The 14,682-nt window shown below is 46.0% G+C and overlaps 1 protein-coding gene across 1 annotated transcript in view; it reads right to left on the bottom strand.

The window, feature by feature from the left end:
- Nucleotides 1–14,682, bottom strand: part of LOC140479529 (probable voltage-dependent R-type calcium channel subunit alpha-1E) — a 1,102,593-nt gene that overhangs the window by 112,381 nt on the left and 975,530 nt on the right. The window contains exons 28-30 of the mRNA XM_072573344.1: nucleotides 14,051–14,147; nucleotides 2,757–2,917; nucleotides 672–806 (exon numbers count right to left, since the gene is read on the bottom strand). Of these exons, the coding sequence (XP_072429445.1) occupies nucleotides 672–806; nucleotides 2,757–2,917; nucleotides 14,051–14,147 (393 nt within the window). The remainder of the gene's footprint in view (nucleotides 1–671; nucleotides 807–2,756; nucleotides 2,918–14,050; nucleotides 14,148–14,682) is intronic.

Consider the following 14,682-nt stretch of genomic DNA (forward strand, 5'->3'; position numbering starts at 1 on the left):
TACAACCAGAAGGTATTCCCGTCCTCCATCTTGGATTCCCCAGTGAAGAAGGCGTTTGGTATGCTTTCCTTTATTGGTCAGAGTATTGAGTACAGGAGTTGGGAGGTCATGTTGCAGCTGTACAGGGCATTGGTTAGACCACTGGTGGAATATTGTGCGCAATTTTGGTCTCCTTCCTCTCGGAAAGATGTTGTGAAACTTGAAAGGGTTCAGGAAAGATTTACAAGGATGTTGCCAGGGTTGGAGGGTTTGAGCTACAGGGAGAGGCTGAACAGTCTGGGGCTGTTTTCCCTGGAGCGTCGGAGGCTGAGGGGTGACCTTATAGAGGTTTACAAAATTATGAGGGGCATGGATAGGGTAAATAGACAAAGTCTTTTCCCTGGGGTGGGGGGGGAAAGATATAAAAGAGACCTAAGGGGCAACTTTTTCACGCAGAGAGTGGTACGTGTGTAGAATGAGCTGCCAGAGGATGTGGTGGAGGCTGGTACAATTGCAACATTTAAAAGGCATCTGGATGTGTATATGAATAGGAAGGGTTTGGAGGGATATGGGCCGGGTGCTGGCAGGTGGGACTAGATTGGGTTGGGATATCTGGTCGGTATGGATGGGTTGGACCGAAGGGTCTGTTTCCGTGCTGTCCATCTCTCTGACTCTAGTCGGTGAGTACTTACTGAGGCCAGCCCTCTCCGGTGGAGACAGTGAACAGCGTCAACAAGGCCCAGATGACGTTGTCGTAATGAAAGTCGTACCGTTTCCACTCGCGATCAACCACTTTATTCTCAGTCTCGTAGAGCACATACTGGCCTCTGAATCAGAGAAGAGGGATCCCATAAGATGACAGACACACGCTCGCTCTCCCCCCCCCCCCCCCCCCCCAACACATGCAGGTGAATGCTCGTATACAAACCCATACAGTGACACGGTGACCAGATGGGCTTGCGTGCACACACGCCAACCCAAACACACATGGGAAGGGTTCGGAGGGATATGGGCCGGGTGCTGGCAGGTGGGACTAGATTGGGTTGGGATATCTGGTCAGCATGGACGGGTTGGACCGAAGGGTCTGATTCCATGCTATACATCTCTATGACTCCACACACAAACATGTTGTAGCTGTAGCTGTTGTGATTTTTTTTTTGCCTGGGCTATGCTACCAGGGAGTACCTTGACCTTTGAAAGAACTGTCTGTGGAATTGGAGAGGGGTGCTCCTCAGGATCACGGGAAATGGAGCTGGGAGAGGCTGAAGGAATATGGTATACAGAGACATAGCACTCTCAAAGCCAGTGTTCAGGCCTTGGGCTGACAGAGGAATGTTGCGAAAGGGTTCTACGGGGTGGGAACTGTGTCACTGAGCTCACGTGAACACATACTTTCGTTCACACACACGCATTCAGGATGGTTCAAAGTGCTGGTGAGCTTATTGAAGTGTTTTGCTACTGGAACGTGTGCACTCACACATGAACACCCAGACATATACACACATAAAACACACAAACTCACACACTGACACGTCAAGCACACTCCCGCACAGGGATGAAGGGTAAAGTTCACTGTGGCACATGCAGCACTCTGTATGTGTTTGTTTATGGTATGTGTCTATGTGCATGTGTGTGAATGCATGTGTGCACTCCTGCATGCATGTGTGTCATTGTGAACATGTCAATGTGTGTCAGTGTGTGCATGTGTGTCAATGTCAGTACGTGCATGTATCAGAGTGTGTGCGTGCATGTGTCAGTGCGTGCATGTGTCAGTGCGTGTGCGTGCATGTCAGTGTGTGTGCGCGTGTCAGTGTGTGTGCACTTGTCAATGTGTGTATGTATCAGTGTGTGCATGTGTGTCAGTGTGTGTGCATGTTTCTTGTGTGCGTGTGTGTGGCAGTGAGTGTGCGTGTGTCTGTGTGTGTGTGTCAATGTATGTGCGTGTGTCAGTGCGTCATGTATCAGTGTGTGTGTGCGTGTCAGTGTGTGTGCTCGTGTCAATGTGTGCATGTATCAGTGTGTGCGTGTGTGCCAGTGTGCGCGCGTGTTTCAGTGTGTGTCAGTGTGTGTGGCAGTGGGTGTGCATGTGGCAGTGTGTGTGCATGTGTCAGTGCGTGCATGTCAGTGTGTGCATGCGTGTCAGTGTGTGCATGCGTCTGTGTGCGCGTGTCAATATGTGCACGTATCTGTGTGCGTGTGTCAGTGTGTGCACATGTTTCTGTGTGTGTGTGTCTGTGTCAGTGTGTGTTTATCTGTGTGCGTGTGTCTGTGTGTGCGTCAGTGTGCACGTGTTCAATGTGTGAGTGTCAGTGTGCGTGTTAAAGTGTGAGTGTTAATGTGTGAGTCAGAGTGCGAGTGACAGTGTGTCTCAATAGGCGAGTGTGTCAGTTAGCATGTATCAGATTAAGTATGCAAGCATGCAGTGTGTGAGCATCAGAATGTAAGTGTCAGCGTGTGTGTGTGTGTGTCAGAGTGCGAGTGTCAGTATGTGCGTGTGTCAGTGTGTGCATGTTGTCAGTATGTGTGTGTCAGAGTGCATCTCGGTATGTGTGTGTGTAAGATTAAGTGTCAGTGACTGTGTGTCAGTATGAGTCCGTACACCAATGTGTGAGTTTGTGTCAGTGTGCATGTCAAATGTGTGAGCGTTATGTGTGTCAGTGTGAGAGTGTGTGCGAGTGTGTACAAGTATATCTCAGTGATTATGTCTGTGTGTGTGTGTGGATGCGCGCGAACGTGACCACATGCAATATATTGGGAATACGAGAGGCCTCTGTCACCTGCATTCCTTTTTAGTGAGCTTGCTGCTGTCTGTGCAGTAGAAAAACTTGCCCTTGAAGAGCTGTACGGCGATCACTGCAAAGATGAACATGAAGAGTTTGTAGACTATCAGGATGTTAAACACGTTCTTCAGTGATGTCACCACGCAGTCGAACACCGCCTGAAACCAGAACACCACAGGGATCGTAACGTCAGGACACTGCCCTGAGCCCACTGGCCCCTCGCAAGCTACAGCTTCATCACTCAGGTCTCTCTCATTCCCCACACTGAGTGACATTGAATGGTGGACAATATGAGGTTGAGTCCGGGCTGAACCACAGAGGAAACTGGAGTGGAAGTAGGTTTTCTTTCAAGCTCTCCTGTCCTACCCAACATTCAATAAGATTTTGGCATCCTCCATCTCGATTCCACTTTCTCACTCTATCTCTCAATTCAAAACATCTCCTAGTCGTTGATATCATCAAAACTAAAGCCACGCAGGTCAGTAGCAGTTCAAAGATTCAAAATTCTCCAATTGAAGACATTTCTCCTAACTCAGTCCTAAGTGATTGACTATTTAACCTGAGGGTGTTAGCCTTAACTCTCGGTATCTGTGCCAAATCCCGTAAGGATACTACATCTGTCAATGGATTAACTCTCAATTTTCATGACAGTCATTTCCCCCTCACCCTTGATTCCCTTACTGATTAAAAATCTATCTCAGTCTCAAATGTGCTTAACGATCCAGCCTCATCAGCCCTCAAAGCTAAAGAATTCCACAGATTCACCATGCTCCAAGTGAAGAAATTCCTCCTCGTTTCTGCCTATGACTCCTTACTCTGAGATTACTCTGGTCCCAGACTCTCCCACAAGGGGAACCAACCTCTCCACATCTACCCTGTGAAATCCCCTCAGAATCTTGTCGTTCCAATAAGATCACCTCTCAATCTTCAAAACTGCGATGAGTATAGGCCTAACTTACTCTTCTCATCAGACAGTCCCTCCATACCTGGGATCTGCCCTCGTGAACCTTCCCTGGATCGCTTCTCTATCTTTCCTTCGATATTGGGCCCAAACCTGCTCTGAGTATTCCAGCTGTGGCCTACTTCCTTGCACAGGTTTGGCAAAACCTCCCAATTTTTATATTCTATTCCCTTTGGAATAAAGCCCAACATTCCATTTGCCATGGTCACTACCAGCACAACTTTGTCGCTAGTCTTTTTGCAAGTCATGGATGAGGATTCCAAAATCCCACTGTTCTGTTGCTTTCTGCTGTAATTCTCTATTTAGATTACCTTCTGTTCCTCTATTCTTCCTGCCAAAGTAAATAAACTCACACTTTCCCACATTATATTCCATCTACCAAGTATTTACCAACTTACTTAACTTGTCTACACCTCACTGCAGACTGTGTGAACCTTACCATTTACCTCCCCACCCACTTTCATCTCATCCATAACACTTGGCAACAGTACACTTACTTTCCTCATTCAAGTCATGAATACATATGTAGATAATAGTGGCCCCAGTACTGGTCCTTGTGGCACACCAGTAGTCATAGAGTCATAGAGATGTACATCATGGAAACAGACCCTTCGTTCCAACCCGTCCATGCCGACCAGATATCCCAACCCAATCTAGTCTCACCTGCCAGCACCCAGCCCATATCCCTCCAAATCCTTCCTATTCATATACCCGTACAAATGCCTCTTAAATGTTGCAATTGTACCAGCCTCCACCACATCCTCTGGCAGCTCATTCCATACACGTACCACCCTCTGTGTAAAACGTTGTCCCTTAGATCTCTTTTATATCTTTCCCCTCTCACCCTAAACCTATGCCCTCTAGTTCTGTACTCCCCGATCCCAGGGAAGAGGCCTTGTCTATTTACCCTATCCATGCCCCTCATGATTTTGTAAACCTCTATAAGGTCACCCCTCAGCCTCCGACACTCCGGGGAAAACAGCCCCAGCCTGTTCAGCCTCTCCCTATAGCTCAAATCCTTCAACCCTGGCAACATCCTTGTGAATCTTTTCTGAACCTTTTCAAGTTTCACAACATCTTTCTAATAGGAAGGAGACCAGAATTGCACGCAATATTCCAACAGTGGCCTAACCAATGTCCTGTACACCTGCAACATGACCTCCCAACTCCTGTACTCAATACTCTGACCAATAAAGGAAAGCATACCAAACACCTTCTTCACTATCCTATCTACCTGCGACTCTACTTTCAAGGAGCTATGAGCACTCCAAGGTCTCTTTGTTCAACAACACTCCCCAGGACCTTACCATTAAGTGTATAAGTCCTGCTTAGATTTGTTTTCCCAAAATGCAGCATCTCGCAATTATCTGAATTAAACTCCATCTGCCACTTCTCAGCCCATTGGCCCATCTGGTCAAGATCCTGTTGTAATCTGAGGTAACCCTCTTCGCTGTCCACTACACCTCCAATTTTGGTGTCATCTGCAAACTTACTAACTGTACCTCTTATGCTCGCGTCCAAATCATTTATGTAAATGACAAAAAGTAGTGGACCCAGCACCGATCCTTGTGGCACTTCACTGGTCACAGGCCTCCAGTCTGAAAAACAACCCTCCACCACCATCCTCTGTCTTCTACCTTTGAGCCAGTTCTGTATCCAAATGGCTAGTTCTCCCTGTATTCCATGAGATCTAACCTTGCTAATCAGTCTCCCATGGGGAACCTTGTTGAACGCCTTACTGAAATCCATATAAATCACATCTACTGCTCTGCCCTCATCAATCATCTTTGTTACTTCTTCAAAAAACTCAATCAACTTTGTGAGACATGATTTCCCATGCACAAAGACATGTTGACTATCCCGAATCAGTCCTTGCCTTTCCAAACACATGTACACCCTGTCCCTCAGGATTCCCTCCAACAACTTGCCCACCACCGAGGTCAGGCTCACTGGTCTATAGTTCTCTGGCTTGTCTTTACCGCCCTTCTTAAACAGTGGCACCACCTTTGCCAACCTCCAGTCTTCCGGCACCTCACCTGTGACTATCGATGATACAAATATCTCAGCAAGAGGCCCAGCAATCACTTCTCTAGCTTCCCACAGAGTTCTAGGGTACACCTGATCAGGTCCTGGGGATTTATCCACCTTTAACAGTTTCAAGGCATCCAGCACTTCCTCCTCTGTAATATGGACATTTTGCAAGATGTCCCCATCTATTTCCCTACAGTCTATATCTTCCATATCCTTTTCCACAGTAAACACTGAAGCAAAATATTCATTTCGTGTCTCCCCCATTTTCTGTGGCTCCACACAAAGTCCACCTTGCTGATCCCTGAGGGGTCCTATTCTCTCCCTAGTTACCCTTTTGTCCTTAGTTCTCTCCCTAGTTAACCTTTTGGATTCTCCGTAATTCTATTTGCCAAAGCTATCTCATGTCCCCTTTTTGCCCTCCTGATTTCCCTCTTAAGTATACTCCTACTGCCTTTATACTCTTCTAAGGATTCACTCGATCTATCCTGTCTATACCTGACATATGCTTCCATCTTTTTCTTAACCAAACCCTCAATTTCTTAGTCATCCAGCATTCCCTATACCTACCAGCCTGTCCTTTCACCCTGACAGGAATATACTTTCTCTGGATTCTTGTTATCTCATTTCTGAAGGCTTCCCATTTTCCAGCCGTCCCTTTACCTGCGAACATCTGCCTCCAATCAGCTTTCGAACTTCAACTTTTAGATCTAGTCTATCCTTTTCCATCACTATTTTAAAACGAATAGAATTATGGTTGCTGGCCCCAAAGTGCTCCCCCACTGACACCTGCCCTGCCTTTTATTACCTACACCATGCAAACAGGCCCTTCGGCCCAACAAGTCCATACCAACCCTCCGAAGAGTAACCCACCCAGACCCATACCCTATATTTACCCCTGACTAATGCACCTAATACTGTGGGCAATTTAGAGTGGTCAATTCACCTGACCTGCACATCTTTGGACTGTGGGAGGAAACCCACGCAGACACAGGGAGAACGTACAAACTCCACACAGACAGTCGCCTGAGGCGGGAATTGAACCTGGGTCCCTGGCGCTGTGAGGCAGCAGTGCTAACCACTGAGCCACCGTGCCACTCTATAGGGTACAATCCTGAAAATGTTCTCCTTCTTCTAACTGTCTCTTATTAGTTAGCCAATCCTCAGTCCTTGCTAATATACTCCCCTCAACACCATGGGCTCTTATCCTAGTAAGGGGGCCATACGGTGGCTCGGTGGTTAGCACTGCTGCCTCACGGTGCCTGAGACCCAATCCCATCCTGTCTGTGTGGAGTTTGCACATTCTCCCCGAGTCTACGTGGGTTTCCTCCAGGTGCTCCGGTTTCCTCACACAGTATAAGGCCATGAGTCACACAATCGCGTGTTATACTCCAACGGATTTTATTTTTTGAAATTGCCAGTTTTCGGAGCGCTGCTCCTTCGTTGGTGAAGACTTCAGCTGACAAAGGAGCAACACTCCGAAAGCCTGTGATTTCACATAAACCTGTTGGGACTATAACCTGGTGCGGTGTGACCTCTGAACTTGTCCACCCCGGTGCCTCCCCATCTTGGGATGTAGCGGCTAGGTGCATCAGCCACGGCTTCAGGGATGAGGTGGGGGGGGTGTGGAATACTCTTCGGAGGGTCAGTGTGGACTTGATGGGCCGAATGGTCTGCTTCCACACTGTAGGGATTCTCTGATTTTAAGTACTCTAATAAGTGGTACCTGAACAAATGCCTTCTGAAAATCTAAATATATGTTCCCCATTATCTATCCTGCTAATTACCAACTCAAAGGATTCTAGTAAATTTGTCAGACATACTTTCCCCTTTATGAAGCCATGCTGACTCGATTTGATCAGATCATGCATTTCTAAGCACTCTGCTATTGCAATCTTTATAACAGACTTGAACATTTTCCTAATAACACACATTAAGCAAACTGGCCAGCAGTTTCTGTCTCCTTCATTTTTAAATAAAGTGGCTACATTGATAGTTTTACAATCCTCTGAGATTTTCACAGAATGTAAGGATTCTTGGAAAATTGCCCCCAGCTCCATCCTTTGATATCCGAAAGTGCATCCCTTCCTAGTTCAATGGACTTACTGGTTTTTCACCTCATTTGTTTTGCTAACACTTTTTCTCGAGTGATACTTATTGTATTTATTTCCTCTCTTCCTTTTGGTCCTTGACTATTTAATCATTTTGGGATGTTATTAGTATAATCTACTGTTTTACAAATTATTCCTTCACCATGGTGGCACAGTGGTTAGGACTATTGCCTGACAACGCCAGGGTCCTGGGTTCAATTCCCGCCTCAGGCAACTGTCTGTGTGGAGTTTGCACATTCTCCCCGTGTCTGCGTGAGTTTCCTCCCACAGTCCAAAAATGTGTGGGCTAGGCAAATTGGCCATGCTAAATTGCCCATAGTGTTAGGTGAAGGGGTAAATGTAGGGGAATAGGTCTGAGTGGGTTGCGCTTCGGTGGGTTGGTGTGGACTTGTTGGGCCGAAGGGCCTGTTTCCACACTGTAAGGAAGTGATCTAATCACCTCTGCCATTTCCTGGCTCCCCATTATTAGTTACCACCCATTATTAGTACAAAAGTCAACTGCAGATCAATCACAAGAACATGGATCTTGTCTTTCTGTGGGATGTAATTACATTTCTTTCTGTGGGCGGCACGGTGGCACAGTGGTTAGCACTGCTGCCTCACAGCGCCAGAGATCCGGGTTCAATTCCCGCCTCAGGCGACTGACTGTGTGGAGTTTGCACGTTCTCCCCGTGTCTGCGTGGGTTTCCTCCGGGTGCTCCGGTTTCCTCCCACAGTCCAAAGATGTGCAGGTCAGGTGAATTGGCCAGGCTAAATTGCCCGTAGTGTTAGGTAAGGGGTAAATGTAGGGGTATGGGTGGGTTGCGCTTCGGCGGGGCGGTGTGGACTTGTTGGGCCGAAGGGCCTGTTTCCACACTGTAAAGTAAAGTAATCTAATCTAATTTAATAAAGTTTGTTAATGCTCAAATACAAGAGCGTAGAGCTCAGCTTACTAAATATATGTCTCCTAATGGTTGCTTCTGATATGCCATGTGAGAAAAAATTACGCACCTAACACTTTGGGCAATTGAGCACGGCCAATCCACCTGACCTGCACATCTTTGTGACTGTGGGAGGAAACCCACGCAGACACGGGGAGAATGTGCAAACTCCATACAGACAGTCGTCCGAGGCGACTCTTAAGAAATTCACTTATAGTTGTCAAACAAGATTTAAACTGTTGATTCTGCTGAAACATATTGTGATTTTTTAAAGTGCTCTGTGCCAGAAACTCTATTGATGGATTCTAGCATTCTTCAGACTGTTAATGTCAGACTGATTAGTTTAATTCCTTACTTTCTTTCTCCCTCCTTTCTTGAGGGGAGGGTAATATTTGGTACCTTCCAACCTGCGAGGACCACGTGAGAGCCGAAGGAATTCCAGACCATTGGGTCTGTGCTGGTCAAAACGAAGTGCCTAACTATCTTCATACTCTTTCTCAAATTCTAGCCAACGTTAAGGGCCTAGTAACTACTCTCACCAATATTTTCCACCATTTCCTATTTTATAGCTGTATCAATTTTGATCCCACACCTCCACATTCTGTTCAAAGGTTATTTATCTCTTCTGTCTCTGTCTCATCTTTCATTTAACATATTTCATTTCCATTCTCTCGTTTGTATGTTTTCTCTAAAAATCGATTAAACTGGACTTTTAGAAAAATCGCACCTTTGGTGATTTTGCAACGTGTCTCTGCACTGGTCACTAGGTCAAATTATTTTTGGGCTGGTAAAATATTTATCTTGTTCACAAATGTTTCAACCTTTCAGATAAAGTATGTTTAAATTAACTTTATTTACTTTCCTTAAAGTGATCTTAATCACCATAGGGGCCTTGTTATTGTCGTTAAAATCTCTGCCTGTTCCTCATAAATGCTGTATGATTTCACCTGAATCCCCATTCTGCTCTACCATGTTGACGTTCTCTTTTGACTTATATATTTACTCATGCGAGAACACACCCTCTCCCTAGAACCGACAAAAACGATACAAGAGGCAGAGAGAGGGAGATGATATTCTCTCTCTCGTCACATAAGCTGAACGAGTCATGTATAATGGAGCATTCAAGCAATAGCGATCACAGTAAAGATCTTCAAGTAAGATAAAAGCCAAAACAGTGAATGACTTTTGAGAATAAAAAGGCAACTGGGAAGAATTAAATGTGCACAATTTACAGAAAAACAAAGCAATCGAAGAGGAATGGGAAACACTTAAAATGGTTTTCAGTAAAAAATGGACACATTCCATGAATAACATGCCATGACTGAATAAAGGTTAAAACTGAAACAAAAGAAAACGTTCAAACCATGTCGTCTTTAGGTTGGTGGGTTGTAACTAGAGCAGTGCTGCAATGTTCTGGGCTGTGGACTCAGTTAGTTACAATCAATTGTGATGACGTTGCGAGGGGACCAATTGTCACATATCAAAAAAATGCAGACAACGCACAGGCAGGCAGAAAGTAAGGGCTGCATGTAGGAGACAGAGAGGCTGCAGAGGGATGTCGGCAGATTCACACAGGAGACTAGAAGTTGGCAGGTGATGGAGGCAAAGTGTCAAATTATCTACTTTGACAGGAAAAACTGAAAGACGGATTTGTTTCAAGCTACTGTGCAAAAGGAGTAAGGGTGATGCAAGAAAGAAACATTACCACACAGTGAGTGATAGGGGAGAGAATACATTGCCTGTGGAAATGAGGTGGAGGAAGGCTGACAGCTTTCGTTCGAGATATTCAGGAGGGAGCTGCACATTACCCTTGCGGCTGAAGGGGTCAAGGAGTGTGGGGAGAAGTGGGAGTGGGGTACTGAAATTGTATGATCAGCCAATATCATATTTAATGGTGGTGCGGGCTTGAAAGACCAAACGGCCTACTCTTCCCCCTGTTTTCTGTGTTTCTATTTCAACTGAGGCGTTCAAGAGGGATACTGCTTGGTTATATGGATGGAAATGGATACGGTGAAAAGGTGGGAGATTGGCAATGCGGCATTAGAATTGGTGCGGCATGATGGCTCATTGGTTAGCACGGCTGCCTCACAGCGTCAGGGACCTGGGTTCAATTCCCACCTCGGGCGACTGTCTGTGTGGAGTTTGCACATTCTCCCCGTGTCTGTGTGGGTTGTCTCAGAGTTTTACGGTTTCCTCCCACAGTCCAAAGATGTGCAGGTCAGGTGAATTGGCCATGCCAAAATGCCCGTAGTGATAGGCGCATTTGTAGGGGAATGGGTCTGGGTGGGCTACTCTTCAGAGGGTCGGTGTGGACTTGTTGGGCCAAAGGGCCTGTTTCCCTACTGTAGGGAATCTAATCTAACCATAATCATGGTGCAGGCACAATGGGCTGAGTGGCCTCCTTCTGTGCTGTAACAATCTGAGAGGCTATCAGATATTGATGTGCAAAAGGATTTGGGTGCGCTGTACATGACTTATGGAAAATTAACATGAAACAACTGGATTTTGAAAATCCTTTCATGGGTTGTAGGTGTCACTGGCATGGTCCGTAAATTGCTCAGCTGTTCCAGAGGGAAATTGTTGGTGTAGTGGACAGTGAAGAAGGTTATTTAAGGGTGCAAAGGGATCTTGATTAACTGGGCCAACGGGCCAAGGAAAGGCAGGCGAGTTTAATTTAGAGGTATCGCAGTTTAGTAAGACAAACCAGAGCAGGACTTACATAGTTAATGGTCGGCCCCTGGAGAATGTTGGGTAAAAATAATGACTGCAGATGCTGAAAACCAAATACTGGATTAGTGGTGCTGGAAGAACACAGCAGTTCAGGCAGCATCCAACGAGCAGCGAAATCAACGTTTCGTGATTCCTGATGAAGGGCTTTTGCCCGAAACATCGATTTCGCTGCTCGTTGGATGCTGCCTGAACTGCTGTCCCCTGGAGAATGTTATCGAACAGAAAGACCCAGGGGTGCAGGTACATAGTTCCTTGAAAGTGGTATCACAGATTGACAGGGCAGTGTGAAGAAGGCATTTGGCATGTTTGGCTTTGTCGGTCAGAGTGTTGAGTACACTAGTTGGGATGTCATATTACAGCTGTACTAAACATTGGTCAGGCCACATTTGGAGTGCTGTGAACAATTCTGGCCGGGTGCAAAAAAGATTTACAAGCATGTTACCGAGACCAGAGGGTTGGATTATAAGGAGAGTCAAACATGTGCTGCTGGAAAAACCCAGTCGGTCAGGCAGCATCCAAGGAGCAGGAGAGTCGACGTTTTGAGTATAAGCCGGGCAGGTTGGGGCTTTTCCCCCTTGGAGTTTAGGAGGCTGAGGGGTGACCTTATAGAGGTTTATAAATTCAGGAGGGGCACGGATATGATAAACAGCCAAGGTCATTTCGCTGAATGACTGAGGATTCACACAAACTAAAGACTTCTACAGGAAGTTGTTAAACTTGAGAGGGCACAGAAAAGATTTGTAGCCATTTGCACTGAAGGATTGAAGGGCTTGAGCCAGAGGGAGAGGCTGACTAGGCTGGGGCTGTTTTTTTCCCTGGAGGGTCAGAGACCTTATGGAGGTTTATAAAATCATGAGGGGCACGGAGAGGGTAAATAGACAAGGTGTTTTCCCCAGGGTAGGGGAGACCAAAAACACAGGGCATGGGTTTAAGGTGAGAGGGGAAAGATTTATAAAGAACCTGAAGGGTAAGTTTTTCACACAGAGGGTGGTGTGTGTATGGAATGAGCTGCCAGAGGAAGTGGTGGAGGCTGGTACAATTACAACACTTAAAAGGCATCTGGATGGGTACATAAATAGGAAGGGTTTGGAGGGATATGGGCTAAATGCTTGCAAATGGGACTAGGTCAGATTGTGACGTCAGGTCAGCATGGATGAGTTGGCCCCCAAATGGTCTTTTTCCCGACTGTATGGCTGTATCCGCACTGGAACTGGAATTGTGTAGCAAATCCCTCTCCTTCCCTCTTTGTTAGAACTGGTGTCCAATGTTGATGTTGGGATCTTAAAAAAAAAATTCTTGCTTGGATGTCCACATCATTGGGTATTGGCCAGCATTTGCTTCCCATCCATAATCACCCTTGGAACTGCGTTTTATGTTGAGCCTTTTCAGAGGGCACTTTAAGTGTTAACTTCATGGCTGTGGGTCTGGAGACACATACTGACTTGGTGAGGATTGCAGAAATCCTTCCTTCAAGGGCATGAGTAAATAAAAGGGATTTTTACAGCAATTGATAGTGGGAGATCATTAGGCCAGATTTCAACTCTTAAGTTTTATTGTATTCAATTCTCACTATCTGCCACCATGGGATTTGAACCTATGTCCTCAGAACATTAACCCAGGACCTTGGATTACCAAGCCAGTGACCTAACAACTACACCACCATGCCTCCAACTGAAGGCTTTTACAGTAGCTTTAGAGGGCAGCACGGTGGCACAGTGGTTAGCACTGTTGCCTCACAGCGCCAGAGACCCGGGTTCAATTCCCGCCTCAGGCGACTCTCTGTGTGGAGTTTGCACATTCTCCCCGTGTCTACGTGGGTTTCCTCCGGGTGCTCCGGTTTCCTCCCACAGTCCAAAGATGTGCAGGTCAGGTGAATTGGCCATGCTAAATTGTCCGTAGTGTTAGGTAAGGGGTAGATGTAGGGGTATGGGTGGGTTGCGCTTCGGCGGGTCGGTGTGGACTTGTTGGGCCGAAGGGCCTGTTTCCACACTGTAAGTAATCTAATCAACGATTGAAGCAGTATTCTTAGTTTATTGTCTACATTCCTTGATGGAGTGGTATAAATATCGTGGAAATGTGATTGTGAGTTTCCTGTGTGGGCTACTGTGGCTAGGCCTCTAAGAATAAGAGTTCCTCGTTTAGATCTGTTAATCTGATCCAATCAAGGAGCCCTGGCTGACATATAATAGAGGTGAGTGTTAGAGAGACTGCCACTCTGGTATCTGACTCTGAACGAGACAGGGCAAAATTCAAGGACTGTTAATGCGCAAATAAAAGGTGACTTGGTGATGGGATACCCGCACGTGTTGGAGTTATTTCACCTCCTTTCTGGTGCTGTGGTACAGAGAACACAAGAAGAATCAGAGCAGTAACTCAGACAGCTCGAAACTACTGGACAAGCAGCAGCTGTGGGAGCGGCAAGTGCGAAGGTTTTGAGATTAGCTCAAAGAAGCGAGAACGAGGTGTGTGCATGGATCGCTGATCTTGAAACGAGGAGCCAACGTCAGATGTTAGAGAAAGCTCGACAGTAGAAGTCCATACCTTCAATTTGGGAAGCCGCTTGATAGTCTTCAGAGGCCTGAGAACTCGCAGAACACGGAGGGACTTGATCGTGTTTATGTCCTTTCCACTGGAACCCCTACAAGTGAACATACCGTACAGGCATTTAACGCTTGACACACAGAACACACAGACATCAAAAAAAGACACAACAGGCATTAGGCACAAGTGCACAGCACACAGGCATCAAGCACAGGGCATTAGATAGAGACAAGACAGGCATTAAACAGGCATTTGTCTCCCAGGCATAAAGCACAGGTGGAAAACACAGACATTAAAAACAGGCCTAAAAGCACAGACATTAAACAGTTGTATAATACACAGGCATGAAACGCTGATGGCATAAAAGATGATCATAAATCACACAGCCAAATATGAGGTATGTTACTTACATATACATAATATATCAAATACAAGTGTACGAGATACAGGCAGTAAAAACTGAAATGTAGAACTCACAGCGATCAGACAGAGAAATATGAAACACTGGGGTGTTAGCTTCAGGATGTATAAGACATGAGTGTTAAACACAGATGTATATTATAGAGACGTATTAAATATCAAGTGACATAACATCCGAGCATTAAACACAGACTTGGAACACACGGACATGA

This window comes from Chiloscyllium punctatum, chromosome 7, assembly GCF_047496795.1.
Source record: "Chiloscyllium punctatum isolate Juve2018m chromosome 7, sChiPun1.3, whole genome shotgun sequence".
Classification (NCBI taxonomy): domain Eukaryota; kingdom Metazoa; phylum Chordata; class Chondrichthyes; order Orectolobiformes; family Hemiscylliidae; genus Chiloscyllium; species Chiloscyllium punctatum.